Source organism: Silurus aristotelis, assembly GCF_946808225.1.
Source record: "Silurus aristotelis genome assembly, chromosome: 11".
NCBI lineage: Eukaryota > Metazoa > Chordata > Actinopteri > Siluriformes > Siluridae > Silurus > Silurus aristotelis.
The window spans coordinates 6,474,870-6,492,793 of NC_139584.1; the positions used below are offsets into that span (position 1 = coordinate 6,474,870).

Genomic DNA, 17,924 nt, shown 5'->3' on the forward strand with positions numbered 1-17,924 from the left:
GAGGTGGGAGATCCCAGGAACTCCCAGGTATAACCTGCTGCAGCCACAATGCATTTCAGCATAGTGAAAGGTGAAAGCAAATCAATTAATCCAAATCTCTCTAAAAGTAACTTAGACCTAAATCTATTACAAATATAACTAATGATTATTAGCCTTAGAGTGGGTGGACCTACAGAAGTTTACAATACATTAGAGATGATCTATCTGACAAAGTGTGCATCAGATACAAGTATTTGGATACATCGCTATTTGAATCGGCGATGCATTGTTTTTAACATATTTCATCATCGTAAAAAACGATTTATTTATATATAACTACTATATATGCGCCATCCTTTGATTATTTAGAAAGCGGGCAATAAATTGGGACCAATATTTTATATGCAGATTGATTTCTCCTCACTTAACTGTTTCTTAAGCGCCTTTTCTCACCACCATTGCTACTAATTGAATATCACGTATAACAATGCTAAAGAGACCGAGGCGTGTCCTGAGAGTCTCATAAAATACAGATTAACATGGCAGAGGTAGAGCTGCATCTTCCTGAAGGCAGAACAGGAAAACATCTGGTTTTATTTAATCTTTTATTTTTTGCAATATGAAGGCCTGTTTATGAAAGGAACATTAGAAGTCAGAAGGTACTTCGGTACATTTATGATTTGCTGTTTGCCTGAACCAAAGAAATTCTGTTGCATCATATTGCATTGAATCACATTGTGCAAACTTAGATCATAAAAGTGGTGAATTGTGTTGTATTGCAATGCATCAGTATCTGTAGATATGTATCTTTAATGTATCGTATCATTGGCTATGCATTGAGATGCAAATTGTATTGGCCTCAGTTATGGAGATGCACATCACTTCTATACGTCCCAGTGTTAGTTGCCACTATAGAAATTATACATGGGTGCATTCGTATTAACATGTGATTTGCCTTACAAATCAGAGCAGTCAGGGCTGTTTATAAGCAGTGTATATGGCAAAGCAGTGTAATCTGCTGCTGAAGCTCATCTGAACTGAAGGACTAGTGTCAGCTTTTGTGTGCTCTGCTGCCAGTGGACATTTATTATAGGAAGAGAAATTGCTTTGTGGACACACTGTGTGAAGGCTGAAGCAGATTCATGGTGGATATGAAAAGAAACTGATAGAGGAAACATCACACACCCACTCCCACTCCATCCACTGCTATTATAGCATGTTCTTTTTTCTTGTTTACAAAGTATATGAGCTATTTAGTCTGCAGGTTTGCTGTAAAGGTATTGCCTTAACCTAAACCTTTTTAGCAAAGCCAAATAGAGATGGCAAAAGTACAAACATCCTTCACTCAAGTAAAAGTACAGATACTCATGTTTAAAAATACTCTGGTAAATGTACTGACTTTACTTTTCCACAAGTTAACGTAAAGAAGTTTGAGTTTTGACATGTATTTAAGTAAAAAGTAGCCATTACTACTACCTGGTTTTTTAGTGTCATACTGGTTTCTGGACCTCACATCATATTAATATATTAATGCAAAATAATTTCAAATTTTGTTTTCTAATGAATGTATCCAGGCTGAACATCCACCATATAGATCACAAGCAGAGAAAAGATGATGATGATGATCAGGAATGTCTCTGTTTACATCACTGACTCCCTCTGTCTCATCCACATTAACCCCAGACCTCATGTTGCTTTCTGCCTTGCATGTTGTTAGCTTTGTAAACTAGCCTACGTCTGTGGTGGGTGAGAACCAGGAAATGTTGCACCAGTGTTAGTTTGAAAACAAGAAGAAAGGATATTGATCATGTCACCAAATAGATTACAACTAAAGTAATGAGTCTGGTTTAAAAATGTAAGAAGTAGAAAGTGAAGATATTTGTGTCAAATATGTAATGAGTGAAAGTAAAAATTTGTCCGAAAAGTGAAGTAAAATACTGATACAACAAAAATCTACTTAAGTACAATAACAAAGTATTTGTACTTCGTTACTTCCCACCTCTGCAGCCAACCATCTTCAACTCTCAGAGTCAGGACTTTCCAAAGCTTTATCTTTTATGTATGTATTTATTTTCTTTTTTTCATATGCCATTTAAATGCTTTCTAAATTGAAGCAAAGATACAAAAGTCCTGTTGAGAATTTTCAGATCCATCCATGTAAAATATTTATTAAAACACAAGAGGTCGCTTGCATTTAACTGCCTAAATGTATACTCTAGGCGCCATAAAGATTTAGAGCTCTTCCCACTTAAAGGTGACTCAAAAAGTAGTTACAGGGATTATTCTGAATAATTAAAGCTCTTTGGATAATTTGTGGATTGCAGGAGGATTGAAAGAGGGGATTTATTTCGAATCGAATAACGCAGTCGCTCATTTCAAATGCGGCCCCGAGCACCGATGCGGAGCGCTCGCATGTTTTATTAAAAGGTGCTCTGTGTTTTCCAAGATTTCTTGCCTGAAAGGTGCAGCTCCTGAGCCCCACTGTGGGCTCTGGGTTAGACGCTACACATCTTCACAGATAAATATGCCTTCAGGTACCCACAGCTAAACCACACTAATGGTGAGGCTTCACTTTGATATGAATGCTAGGTGACAACGAAGCTGTCGATCTCTGACCCACACAACCAAGAAAGACAGTGTTATTATTTCTAATCCCGACTGGAGGATGTGTCTATATCAGTGTGCATTCTTCTTTTTTGTCTCATAGTGCCATGGGGAAGCATTTTCTACAGCAGTTTGTGTGTGTCTGTTTGTACTGCAGTTGACCAAGCACATTAAAAGAAGGGTTTTCAATTCCTGGCATTTCCAGGAGTCCATCGATTCACTGTTTGCTTGATTAATCCTCTATAAGGGCATTGGCACTCAATTATTGCCTAAATTATGCTTTGAATTCTATCCAAGACTTTCCATCACACCATAACAAAGACCAGCACTTATCATTTACAGCTTACTGGGCAAATATTTCTGATTAAAATGATCTATTCTTGCATCATTGATTCTTCAGAAGAAGCTCAGTTCTGGGTATTCTTTCTAATTTTACTGCTATGTAATATTTTCTGAATTCTCAAATCTGACTATTCAGAGAGTGTCGATTGTGTTGTAATTTTCTAAAACAGCAACTCTGACAGCGATGCTGGCTTGAATTTAAAGCAGAGGTTTATTTTAATGGGCTTGTTGTAATATTTAATCGTTTCTATAGCAACACCAACTCACAGAGACTTGTATGATGAATGTTTCATAATTAAAGTGTATTGATGAACCTTTAATAAACGTGTTAGTATTTAATGATGTCTAGCCAAGTTTTCTGTGAGGAGATGTGTATTTAGGATTTTGTAGGAGAAGTATCAATTTCAAGTATTAGTTCTTTCAATCAGTGGAATGAATGTTAAACTGTTTCTATTTGCTATATGTTGGGTTTTGCAGTTTCTTAGTAATGTTCTTTATTTTATCTCACTTCAATAGAAAGTGAAGAAATGACTGTTTACAGCTGCAGTAATAGTAGCGATAGGATGGCTATATGACATTGCAGTGGGAAAAAGGCCTAGAGCTGGCTCACATGAGGCTGGATTGTTTTCCAGCCCATTTTCATGGAAGAAACAGGAGAGTGGTCTGATGGAGCATGATGAAACATGGTCCTTTAGATGCTCTGTATTAGTCCTGACACACTGTATGTAGTATTTCATTTTTTTGTGGTGCAGCCAGTATTTGTTTTCATCAATAGACAAGGTCAAAGTCTTGTTTATGGTGTTGAAAAGGCTGTATATAGTTGCTAGTGATACTAAAGAAAGCCTACAGTTATAGATTTTGGCAAACACACTGGGCAGAGAGTCCTTTTTCTGTTTGCAACATGCAGAATTTGATTATTATGCTCAATTCAGTACTAGATAAAATATTTTATATATATATATATATATATATATATATATATATATATATATATATATATATATTTCTATGACCAAGTGGTTTATTACTAAGCTCCAGGGGTCACTCAGGTACCTCAGAATGACCAGAGGACCAAAGCACCAAGATGGATTAACATTTAAAATGTATATAACTCTTATATATATATATATATATATATATATATATATATATATATATATATATATATATATATATATATATATATATAAAAAATGCATTGCGCAAATTAAACAGGCATTTCATTTAGCGCAAAGGAAATATAATAGTTGATTGACATTAATGAAGTACTTAGCTGTCTTTCATTAGTCAGTCACTCTGGTGTTTTGTATGCTTCACTAACTGAGAACAAATTTGTACATTTACTGGCGATTGCTTTTTTATACGTGCAAAAATGTAGCATTACTGAAGCATTAAACTAAACAAATTTACTAAACGATGGAAAAACAAGCTCAGCATTTAAATATATAATGCTTGATAATTTTGTTAATTGTGATAATGTGGGGAAAAAAAAAAAATATATATATATATAATTCCACTTTTACACAGCAGAGTTTTAGGCTGATGATACGTTTGTTACCTAGAACAATGTTGATTTAATCATTGATAGACACTCAATGCACCTTTGTATGTTGCTCTGGATGCCATAATGCCATACATGTAAATATAAATGTAAAGGAAAGTGACAGAAGTAGAAAAAATTATGACCAAAAAAAACCCTTTAAAAAAATAACCAATGAATATGTCTGTCTAAAACGAACTAAATAAAATTGCTTTGAGCAGTGGTTTAATATTCTATGTTACAGATATTACGATGTTCATCATCATAAAAATAAATGTTTGTACATTTTCTCAAAAAAATTTACTAAATAATTCAAATTTAATTGAAGCAACGCAAGTACTGTAGCAGCACCTAAGGCATTATTTCAACCTGAAATAGAGCTCCAAGGTTGGCTAAAATGTCTGCCCTAAATGACTGTTTACTTTAGCCGGTGTTGCTTAAGAGCTGCTGAAGAGCTAGATGTGTGTAGATTAGAGCGATCCTGAACTGTGAGGCCGAGAGTCCTTTCTCTACATTTTTATAGAGACATGGGGCTTCTCATGTTCGAACAATGCAATTGCATTAGATGCATAATTAATAAAACGCTGATAAGAAATGATGTAAATTTCATGATGTGAATCAACATTCCTATTTCATACTGTAAACGGTAAAACATTACAATAATCTGCTTATTGAGGCTGTATGCCGCAGTGGGCCACCCTTATCGAATAAAGAAATGTTGACATCTTAATTTATGTCCTCCAGGTGTTTCAGCGCAGAGAAGATGGTTCTGTCGACTTCTACAGGGACTGGGCTGCGTATCGTGAGGGCTTTGGGAAGATCACAGGAGAGCACTGGCTTGGTAAGGCATTGTTTCATTATATTTGACATATTACAGTGTTTTTTTCGAAACGGTAAGTACCAACTTTGCATCAGTTTGAATGTAATTATCCGCTGGAGTTCATTAAGCCTTAAGTTAAAGCCTGAAACAGGTCCTTATCATGTCCTGTCATGTCGTGGTACCCAGACATTACCATTAATTAAAAACTATTTTTTTGGGTTTGATGTTAGAGAACAGCAGTTTGAAATAAATGACTACTGATGAAACAAGCAAGACAGATTGTCTGTAATTATAATCCATGATTTATTATAGTGAATTAAATAAAGAGTAATACAGTATAGAAGTCTTTAATGTAGCTCCCTGGCAGAGACAGAGATGTTGGCAGAGATGTTGGTGGGTGCATATATAGCAATAAAGACAGATATGGGAAGAAGGAGGAAAGGCAAAAAAAGCTTTTCTGACAATATATTCTTGCACAAATCTTTATGCGTGTGTTTCTGACTATCTGTTATTATCAGATACAACTAATATATGCAAATTTAATAGTACTTTTTTTAATTTGCTGCAAGGATGCCTCTACATTATCAGGGCAACAGTATGAAGAAGTCACACTTTGATCGATTCTGATGCAAAATGGCTCCCTTTAATGAATTAATCCAGTTTCTTTATTTTATATTCTGCCCTTGTTTGAGGGAAACACGTACCCATGTTCTTGAGACTAAGGCACCCGTAATGTGGAATGACAGGCCTGTCAGTGAATGTCACCCCATTGCTTTAATGATGTTTATAAGAAGAGGAATGATAGTTTGGGTTGGATGCCCAATAATATACTTACTGCATTAAACTAAAGAAGCCCAATGCTCATGCCTGTTGGTGGAGCTCTAGAACGGTGCTGCTGGTTATGAGGATGAGTCTGTTGCTCCTCTGATCTCCGATCAATAAGACATGAGGAAGCTGAGCACAATTAACCTGCGAGTTCAAAGAGATGAGCTGGAGGGGGGGGGAATCAAGAATATGCAGTCATGAAGATAAGAGGGTGGAGAAAGAGACAGTGTAGAGGCCACAGTGCCCTTAGCAAAGATAAACCCTGGCAGAGATGCAGTTTAGCTGTAAGAGAGTTAAGAGGGATTTGCAGTAGTGTTATATTTGATCTATCATCAGGAAATAAAGATATGCAAATAGAATGAGAACATAATATGAATGTGAGAATTTCTAGCATCAAGTAATAGTATAAGGGATGCATCAATATTTGATACTTTGGCAGTACTGTATTGGTGGATTCCAGCCTCCATATACATTTTTCTTACAAATCAATTGTCTGCCATGTAGACATCATCAAGAACGATACAGAGAACTAAAAGAAGTTGCATACAGAGCTCTTAAACCTAGTTTTGTTTTGTTTTAGAAAAAAGCTTAAAGATAAGGATGATGCTTGATACTTTATTTTAATTATTTACAGGTCTAGGTTAGGTTTCTAATTAAAATATTTGGTCATTGTACAAAAATAGCACAAATGGTGCTATAAGGACATAGATAAATAAAATAATTGAATGTCTTGGTTCTTTGCTTATCTCCTTAATGCCCTTAATGCTATACTGAAGCAGAAGGCTTTGAATTTACCAAAACAGACCAGTCCATGCTCATGTAATAAATCCCTCAACAAGGTCAGGGCTATATCATCTAACTGAACCCAATGGAAAGAGGGATTATCTTCTCACTGTTTTCTATAGTGTAATGGTTAGGAATGTTATTATTTTTTTTAAATGGGAGATGGTATCGGAGCTGCTCCTGCAAAGTGTTCATGCAAAAATGAAGCCGATGACACTTCTCACCATATTGAGCCGAAAGCAACAGCTTTTGACTTATAAGCGGCTCTGCCGAACCTCCAGTAGCATGTCATCAGTGGTCCTCTCACCCTCCCTTGAAAGACTGAACAACAACATCAGATGTGTGATTTCATTATGCGTGTGAATGTGCTATATCATCTCAGAGTCTTTGTAATCACCTTTTTTTTCTTAGTTGGACGGGTTTGTGAACTTTTAGATTATTAAAGGTGCCTTCGGTAAATTCAATTACAGCGATGTGAATAAATAAACTGGGTTAAATGGTGCTGAAAGAAATAAGCTATTTATTGTAGGGGTGGAGAAATCATTCGTTTTTTAAATGAAACGCTAATGTACTGCCCAGTCCTATGCACAGAAGTCATTAACAAGGCAGAAAAATGACAACAAACTCAATTTAACTCAAAAGTATGACAGGCAAATTATGTGTCTTGATACATACTATGAAGAAATAAGCAAGTGAATGTCTGAGGTGAATTATATAGCCATAGCTTTTATCCTTTCCTCTTAAAGAGATTAATAATTATGATGGTGGGGAAAAAGGTAGAAAAAAGGCTGCTATATGAGGTAGATTATATTTTTGTAAAAACGCATCTTGATGTTTGCTAGATAACTGTTTAAATTGTGCAGAAAAATTAGTGGTGTGCTGCCATTAGTAATATCTTTTGCTGCAATGTGCCACACCCTCCAGAAATGTTTTCCCGTCTCTTTATATTTCTTATTATTGAAATGCAAGTCAAGCTAATTTAAATGTTTAGTGAAAGACACTAAACACACACTTCAACCGAAACACATTTACACATTTTAGACAAAACATACCTGCACACGTCATATAATACACACACATATACACATTTTCAAACATAAAACACCTACACACTTCATGGAAAACATGCCTATAGTTTCATAGTGAACACAACTCTACACATTTTAGACAAATCACATATGCATTCTATAAATAAAAACACATTTGCACATTTCAGACAAAACACATCTCTACCAATTTTAGACAAAACACATCTGTAAACATTACAGACAAAACACACCTATACAAATTTCAGACAAAACTTACCTACACATTTTATACACACTTTATACAAATTACACTTTAAACAAATCTCACCTGCATACTTTATACAATAACTCATATCAACAGCCATCCCAGAGAATTCTTGTGGGATTTGAAAAAGAGTGCAGATGTTTTGAAACTAAAAAAATATATATATATATGAACTAGCTGGAGCATATTGCACTTAAACAAACATGAAATTCAATAGCAAAGCACAGTTTTTCATTCTTTGGCAAAGCTGTCAGTAATCTTATGGCAATTTTTGTTCTGACTCTCTCTTTCTCCCTCTCATTCCTCTACACTTCTTTATGTTCTGTTGTATCACATAGTGATACATGTTTCTCCTCCCCTACCTCTTCTCCCATCTGGTGTACTGAAATCCAGTTCCTGAGATGTACAACACATTCTGCTGACAAGCATGGCTACTCACTGTATGCATCTTTTACTTTCTTTTCTCTTATTCCCCCATATCTCCATCTCCTGCTGCATGCTTTATTCTGTCATTTTTTTATGTGTTTTCGTGTGTTTGTGAAGTTTTGTGTTTTGACATTTCACAATTGCTTACATTCGAACAGCTGGCTGCTTCTGAACTAACTCTTCAAAAATTGTCAACCTCGGCTTTTCAAAGAGCATCAAGAATATTTTGACTCTCCTATGTGGAGGTGCAAGTGTGACAAGCAGAACATGCTAATACAGCCGGAATAGATTAGACACCAAAACTACCGTCTTTAGCATTGTACTCTAAATACTATGAGGGAGCAAGTGTTCATTCACACTTGCACAACTCTAACAATGCAAAAACACATTTGAAAAGATAACAAAACACACTAGCACACCACAGACAAAACACAGCTACACATTTCAGAAAATACACAAATTAACCCAAACACACCTAACACTTTAATCTAAACATAGCTGCACACCTCAATCAAAACCACATACTTTCCATTCACACTACGCCGAGGACTTACCATCCAACATGGTTGACCTAAAAGACAACACACTATTCCAGGTTCAACGTATATATATATCTCCCTGTATATATAGAGATTCGAAGACAAATTGCATTTGCGAAGTATTATTTTTCTCTAATTTATATTACGGTTGTCTTTTGTTTTTATCTCTCTGGTTTTCAGGTCCTTGAAATCTGTTTTCCCTTTGCTCGAACCCTGCACAGTTTCTGACTCTGCATTCTGTTTCTTAATTTATTTTACTGAGACTTTTATTAAACTGTGAACGCTGACTGCACCCTAGGCCTCCTCACTCTACATCAGTACTGCACCTGATTTTACTAACACTCTTGTGGTTGAATAAGCAAAAATCTATAAAACCTTACTCTTAAATCTGGTGGTTATTATAAGTGCAGTATTTTTGTCCATAAAATGTATGTAGTGTACATAACATAGGCCTGAAGTATTTTATTTAGAATACAGTAGTATGTGGTCAGTCCATATATATAGACCAGATCCTGGTTGTGAGTGGTATGTGTTGAGGAGCCAGACCACCCATAGAAAAGAGCTGGTATCGTTTGCCAGACAACAGGGGAGTACAGAGTGAGATTCTAGTATTAGAGAGATCACCAGTAATAGCTATAGCTAATAGCAGTAAAAGTAATAGGGAGCCTTTGTCCTGCTAATTTCCCTGATTACACAAAAGGTAATAATTATTCATTTTAATAATGAATACTAGGTTGTTGATTATTGATTTGACAGAAAATACAGAAAACAGGGTGTTCCTCCAGAGAGTTGATTGAATAAAAATTGATTTGGCAATTATGATTCTTGGTTGTCTACTAGATCTACACTTTTGAGCCAATTTCTAAATATTCAAAATATGCTCCTTCATATGGACACCTTGGTTAAACTACTCAGTGAAACCTGTCTTTCTGTATAATCGTTTTAAGTGTGATGTTTACTGAGGCAAAGCCAGAAAAGATGTCAACGCCTGTAGCAGGGGCCGGATCACAGCAGAGCAGCTAAAGTGGAACACTGTTATAATCATAAAAAACAAGAAAACAGTAGAATAGAATAAAAAAGAATACAGGCTGGTTTCGTTAAAGGTATATAAATGTGTAGGTGAGTGTTTCACAAGAGCACACTAACACGAATGGTTTGCAAAAGCAAAGGTGGATGCATTTAGGTATGGGAGCAATGACCGCAAAGCAACAAGCGTAGATAGATAGATAGATAGATAGATGGATGGATGGATGGATGGATGGATGGATGGATGAAATCAAATATCAGACTATTTCAATGTATACACTAGTATTCTGGTTGTTTATTTGAGCCATTAAGCTTTTTATCCATAAATCTTGCACAGAGAGAACACATTAGGTCTCAGTTGACATTATTTGTTAGTCTATGCTTCAAGAACTCAAGAGCTGGATTACCCAAATAAATCCTTGAGACCACCTTTAATCTTCCCAATTTCTTCTCGGCATTGTGGATTACATGTATGTAGTACAGTGAAAGCGAAGCTCCGTTTCTGCAGGTAGAGATTTGAGCACAATGATACCACAGTCCCCATTGAGTTGTCATGCACCATGAACACATTGGTAGTTATAATGCGGTCTTTATCTGTGATCTGTATGTGAGCCTGATGTTTCTGAATAAACCATGACCTCGTTCAACATCCACAAAGCATTTGCTTTAATCCTTATGCTTATTGTTTGGAGCCGCCTACTTATCTTTCTCCACCAGATAATGCCGAGATACTCTGCTTGCATTAATGTCCTTCAGTTATATGCACATTTCAAAAATAAAAATAACAAAAAATCTTTTTTTCTGCTTCAGTGGAAGTTTTTTTCTGTTCAGTGAAGATTTTTGTTGGTGCGCCACACAGACCTCAACATTACTTTGTGCTGAGAAATTGTGATGTGTAAATTAGGTGAAAGCCTAGACCTTACTGTTCTCAAAGAGGAAAATTTGCTTAGTGTCAAGCATATCCACCCGAGATCTGATTTGTACAGTAGGTTCACAGGTCCCGATGCCACACATGTTTCTGATAGATTTTAGCTCTGTATTAAAGATAGATAGTTGCAGTCTGATATTAAGATAAAAGCAAAATTATTTCAAAAAGCAATTAATTTCATAGTCTGTGCTACCTTCTGGATGCACCACATGTCTCTTGGTCCCCGAGAGGCTATTTGGTTAGCCTGACGTGAAAGCAGTGATAAACAGTGATGTGTACGACGCTTTTCGGAGGGGAAGTTGGAAAACCAGATGGAGAGGGTAAAGCGGGTCAAGAAATTTACACAGAGAAGCTGACGGATTAATACGATTTCTGCTGATAAAGATGTGAAGCATCTGATACTGTCAAGAATTGCATGATATGTGACTAATTTGTAAAAACTTGATTTATTTATTTACAGATGGTCCATTATTGTTCGACTTACGATTTTTCGATCTTACAATGATGATAGCGATACAACAATATTGTAATAATATTTTCGTGCAGGCAAATGTACTGCAGCAGCATATGCTCTGTCCTCGTGAACCCGCGCTCATCCATGCGCCTCCTGCCAGATAGATATAGTTTTTACAGTATGGTACTGTAAAATGAACTGTTTTGCTAATTTATGTAGCAATACAGAGCAATATTACTCCATATACTACTCCATCACCTACGACTGATCACCATTCTTTTAGACTCCTGGGTAGGCTAGGCCATGTCTCGACTCACCATATTTTTAAGATATGATGAGGTTATCAAAACACATCTCCACCGTAAGTTGAGGACTACCTGTATTTATTTATTAATTTATTTTTGTTTATTTATTTATTTAAGTTTAAAAGTTGTTGAGTGTTTTTTTTAACACCAGCACAAGGTGGTACCTCAGAGTGAAGACTTTGGGTTACTGATTGGAACCGATCACCTACCCGGGATATTACAAGCTGCCACTCTTGGGGACCCCGAGCTTGGCCCCAGCTTCTTCACATTACTGGGATATGTGAAGAAACAATTTCACTGTGTTGTAAAATACATGTGACGTGTATAATTTTTTTATGCCAGGACCCATGTTTTCCTAGCAGAACTTTGCTCACACTTCACACTTCCTCAATACTTTCTTGTATTTTTGGTTTTTGTGCATTCTGGCACCATCTCTTCAACGCACACGCACCTGGCCTTTCACATGACGTGAAAGAAAATGTGAATTTTCAAACCAGGTCATATTCTCCATGCTCCATGGAGTTTTTGGTGATAGACAGGGGTCAGCATGGTATCTCTGACCATTTTGAGCTGTGATGCACTTGGTGAAACCTTTATATCATAGCCAGCAATTTGTGCTACTGTAGCTCTTCTATGGATCCAGGTCAGATGGGCTAGTCTTTACTTCAGGCCCACATTAGTGATCTTTGGGTGCTCATGTCTTTGTTACCAGGTAACTGCTTGTCTTTTCTCGGACCACTTTTGGTAGGTGCTAATTACTGAAAACTGTGAACAATCCTGCAAGGCCTGACGTTTTTGGAGATTCTGAAACCCAGTTGTCAAACCATCACAATTGTCAAGGTCATTAAGATATTGCCCATTTCCCCTGCTTCTTACACCACAGCTTTGAGAACTGGCCGTATATTTGCGCCATAAAATATTCTACCCCTGTAAAGTGACTGGAATAAAAACAAAATAAAAAAAATGGATTACACTTGTAAGTAGTTTTAATGTTATGGCTGATCCAGGTTATGTGTTAAATATCACCAAAGCGTACTAAAATAGTGTTGTTATTTTTTAAAGCTGTTTACTTTCTTAAATATTTATATTTGTATTTAAATATTTATGAAATATTCACATCAGATGCGAAATGAGTGGCAGAATTGTGCATTTGTGTGTAAGTGTGTCAAAGATCTAATGTGCCTCTGACATGTCAGTCACATGCCAGGTGTTCAGAGTCCCCATACCAAGACCTGATAGCTTACAGGCACAACACCTCCACCTCCAGAGAGAAAGAGAGAGGTGTGTGTGCGTGTGTGTGTGTGCGTGTGTGTGTGTGTGTGTGTGTGTGTGTGTGTGTGTGTGTGTGTGTGTGTGTCAGCATGCACTCGTGCTGAGCTTTTATCACCCTCCTCTCTTTCTCTCCCTATTCATTTCTCCTCTCAGTGCAGTTTTGTGACAGAGTGAGAGGAACACCTCTGTGTATGAGCCTGTTGTTCCCGAAAGCTCTCCCATGAACAGCTACACAGATGGAGGACTGTGATTAAATATTAATGACCCTGTTTTGTTGCACGGAAAGAAAAGGAGAGTAGAGCGGACTGTCACGCTCCACTGCAAAACACACATCTTATTCACAAAGAATAGCTCGTTTTCATTAACACTCACATAATGTAGACCAGGGGTACTCAAACTTTTTATAGTCACAGCCCCATTTTTTTGTAATGATAATGGAACCATTCAGCACACATACATTTTTTTTTTATATAAAAACAAAATGACATACATCTTTTTTTCTTTGCAATCATTAGCCCGAGTTATTATTTCTTATTGCTATTGATTTCTAATACCTAAAATATATACAATTTAAAATAAGCATTGGTTAATGTATGCAGGAAAGATGCTAACACACACAGCAGTACAAGTGGGTATGAAAAAAACAGGGGTTAATGTTTACACTATATGGACAGTTTGCAGACACCTGAGTTTCAAATATGCTTTTTTAACATCCGACTCCACATTTAGTCCCCATTTGCACTTATAATATCCTCCAGTCATCCAGGAAGATGTGCGACTAGACTTTGGAGTGTGCTTGTGGTGATTTTTGAGCCACGAGTGTGTTAGTAAAATCAGGTACTGATGTACGGTGAGGAGGCCTAGGGTCAGTATTCCAATTTATCCCAAAGGTGTTTAATAGGTTTGAGCCCAGACACTACAGCAGGCCAATCAAGATCTTCCCTAAAACTCATGTAAAGCATATCTATGTGCACAGGGGCATTATCATGCTGGAATATGTTTGGGTCTCCTAGTTTAGGTGAAGGGAAATTTTCAGTTTACTGAATCCAAAGACATCCTTTATAATTCTGTGCTTCCAACTTTGTAGTAACAGTTTGAGGAGGATCCACGACTGGAAAATATATCACTCTAGATATCACCCAAATGAGGATGGGTTCCCTTTTGAGTCTGGTTCCTCTCAAGGTTTCTTCCTCATAACAATGTCTGTTGTGAAACGCGCTATAGAAATGAACTTGACTTGATATAGTATAGAATATTCCATTTATTTATTTTTTACATTTAATACATTGAAAAAAAGTTGTGCTCGCAACTTATGCGTTGCTAATTTGTTTCATTTTCAGCAAACACGTCGAACAAATGTGTGTAAATAACCTGATACATTTGAACCGTAATTATTGTGATTACACCCAAACATAAAGCTTTGATTCCGAAGATTGTTTGACAGCCCGACGTGAGTGTGAAATTCTTGCGAGAATAAATTAGACCTCCAAACAAGCGAACTGTTTAAACATCAGCAGTGCGTCAGCTGCTCAAATATTTGCCACGTTTCGTTAATAAGTCAATGGAGCTGTGCATTCTTTTATTCGAGCATGCCCGCGGCTATGAGTGCTCTGCCTGGCTAAGCTTGAGGCAAAGAGATCTGTATGATCTTCAAATGCTTACCTTTATTTATCTGTTTTATGAAAAGATAAAAAAAAAGCACATCCTGGAGTACGGTTAGAGGTATGTACGGGTACTATAAAATTAGGACGTATGTTGATATGTGTACAGTTCAGTACAGTATGTGTAAGTAATTAACAATCGTAGGACATATATGTAGGATCATATGTCTATTTCTACTTTCTTTAACATACAAGAAAGCTGATGCAAGGATGGTGTTCTTAGAAAATGTTGTTTCCTAATGTTGTCAAGTGACATGATCATCCGTGAAACCCCATGTCAGACACGGGGGACATGTTGCAGGTTGAATTAGAAATCATAAACCTGAATAAAGTTTATTGTGTAACTTCTTCTACAAGCACCTTGCTGTAAACATGTGGGTTTCAAATCATGAGAATCAGGTTATAAATCAAATCTGGCATTGTGTTAATATCTTATAAAAATGAAAATGAAAAATGAAATGTCAATTCCAGGTTTCACAATTGCCCTAACTGTCTATATACACTTTGACACAAGTTTAAGAACACCAGCCTGAGTTTTTGTAGTAAATCTTTCTAAAATTGTATATATCAAACAATCTTCATTTAAAACAGTAAAAAAACAAACTCCAACAAACAAAAAAGAGTTAACTGGTCTTTACAACAAATCATTGGTCAGGGAATTAGAAGAATGAAATAAATGCACTCCTTAGACTCTCTTTTGGGCATGTAAACTGTTTCAGGTAATAAAAGAACGTATAAAAATTTTAATTATGATATTTTCAGCTACACATCTTCAACTGTTTGAATCCCAACAATAATATTGGGTTTTATTTCTATTTTATTTATTTTTTTGCTTTTCCGATTAGGGGTCGCCACAGCGGATCATCCGTATTCATCATTCGCATGTTTGATTTGGCACGTTTTTACGCTGGATGTCCTTCCTAACGCAACCCCCCCTTTATCCAGGCTTGGGACCGGCACTAAGAGTGCATTGGCTTGTGCAACCCTAATGGCTGGGGTCGGTTCCCTGACTGGGAATCGAACCCGAGCCGCAGCGGTGAGAGCGCCGCATACTAACCACTAGACCACCAGGGAACCTGACCCATCATGCATGAACCTTTAAATGAATATCAGGCAAAAGTGATGCTAATTGTCTAACCAATCATTTGTTTTTAAACTATTAAAAGAGCAATATTTTGCCATTTTGGGCTTGCCTTATGTTCTTGACCAGGAGTATACAGTATTTACACACACTATTCAAGGACTTACACAAAAATGGAGAACAGAAAATAGCCAGACAAAAACAAATAAGGGGTGGAACAGGATTAGAACAAAAAGCTGTAACATGCTTTTTGGCTAAAACCTAAAACATGTTGTCTGCAACCAGGGAAACATGGCATGAGGGCAGAAACTGTTCACTCCAATTTTTCTATTTAAAATAGAGGAGTTTTCCAGGGCAATTTTTATTAAGATGTATAGGTCTACCAAATATTATGTTTCCAACCTTGTGTCTGAATTGAACACTTAATGTAGGCCACAGTATTTTGGTGATATGCACCACTTCTTATTTTACAGCACAAATAATTTTTAAGTGAAATCTTTGATTGTAAGAGTAAATTACTTGAAATGATGCAATAGCAACAAACCACCAGGTTCTGATCCTCACATTTAATAACAAGTTTATAGTCTCAGTCATCACACCACCAGTCTCAAGACCAAAAATACACACACTATTAATAGTAGAATTTAAAGAGAAGAGCTTTTATGAGAAAATTGGAAACAATGATTTCTATGACTGGGTCTGTAGTAATATTTGCAGCAACAGCGATGTGTTCATGGGTTTCCCAAATACTCAATTGATCTTGAATACTCATTTCAAACTGCATTCCTAATAGAGCAGTAAATGATTTAAGACATAGTGTATAGCAGTGCAGTGTAGTATATACCAGTGCAGTTGTATATGATATACATAGTTTGATTAATCTTCCACTTTCTGCAGTAAATAACCAAGTAATAGTCCTGAAATTCTGCAAAAAAGAATCCCAGGCTCATTGATTTTGTGTTCTGATGTTATGGGACACAGGCACACACATACACACAAACACACACATACACACATGTACAAGTACCTGGTCTTCCTGTGGAAAACTCATGTGCATAATGTATGCTCCATGCTTTATATATATATATATATATATATATATATATATATATATATATATATATATATATATATATATATATATATATATATATATATATATATATATATATATATATATATTCATTGTATTGAACTTGAAGCCTTGATGATAGAGAGCTAACCTGAGTTCTATGAAATGTAGCTTCACTGAGTGTGTTAACAGACACTCGAGATCTGATTGTGTTATGAAAAGCTGCTGTTAAGTGCTGGGAAAAGTTTCTGTGAAAAAATCTTGGGACTAAAAGCGAGTTGAGTAATGAAGATATGCAAATGAAGTTCTTATTAAACAAAGGCTGGTGTCAAAGTTGTAAGTAAACAGTGTGAAAGGGAAAGAATGGAGCTAATATTCCAGTTTTAATCAGCAGTTGTGTTAGTTAAAAGATTTGAATAGGGAAAGTGTTAATTTAACTGTATTACTTTTTCTTGAGGTCGACTGCAGCACCTGTCACAAACGTATGGAAATGTTATTATTATTATTATTATTATTATTATTATTATTATTATTATTATTATTATTATTATTATTATTATTTTTAAGCACTGCTTGACTTTATAGAATGCAGTTATAGAAATAGGATCATTTAGAATGACAATATCTGGGGGTCACCCAGGTTAGAATAGACTCCTCTTTTCACAGCCAGTGGAGAACTCCAAACCTCTTCAATCACTGTGGCCTCCAAATATGGCAACTGAGAACTCCAACTTCCAAATTTGCCCACTCTGGATCTCCAAGCCAACGATTGAGCAAAGGTGTGAAAAGGTGTGATTGAGTAAATGTGTCAAAAAAAATTTGCAAAAGATGCATCAATGTGAAAATTATACTTTCGATCAAAGAACAAAAAGGCAAAACAAATCAACAAAATAACGACACGGTAGAATCAAAAATCTTGGTCACAATGAGAAGATACTTCGCAAGGGAAGAAAGAACACAGGTGGGAATAAAAA

At 36.2% G+C, this 17,924-nt stretch overlaps 1 protein-coding gene across 1 annotated transcript in view; it reads left to right on the forward strand.

The window, feature by feature from the left end:
• The window catches only part of LOC310733810 (fibrinogen C domain-containing protein 1-like), a 93,879-nt gene that overhangs the window by 64,390 nt on the left and 11,565 nt on the right, over nt 1-17,924 (forward strand). Inside the window, exon 5 of the mRNA XM_083555239.1 lies at nt 5,210-5,306. Within this exon, the coding sequence (XP_083411365.1) occupies nt 5,210-5,306 (97 nt within the window). The remainder of the gene's footprint in view (nt 1-5,209; nt 5,307-17,924) is intronic.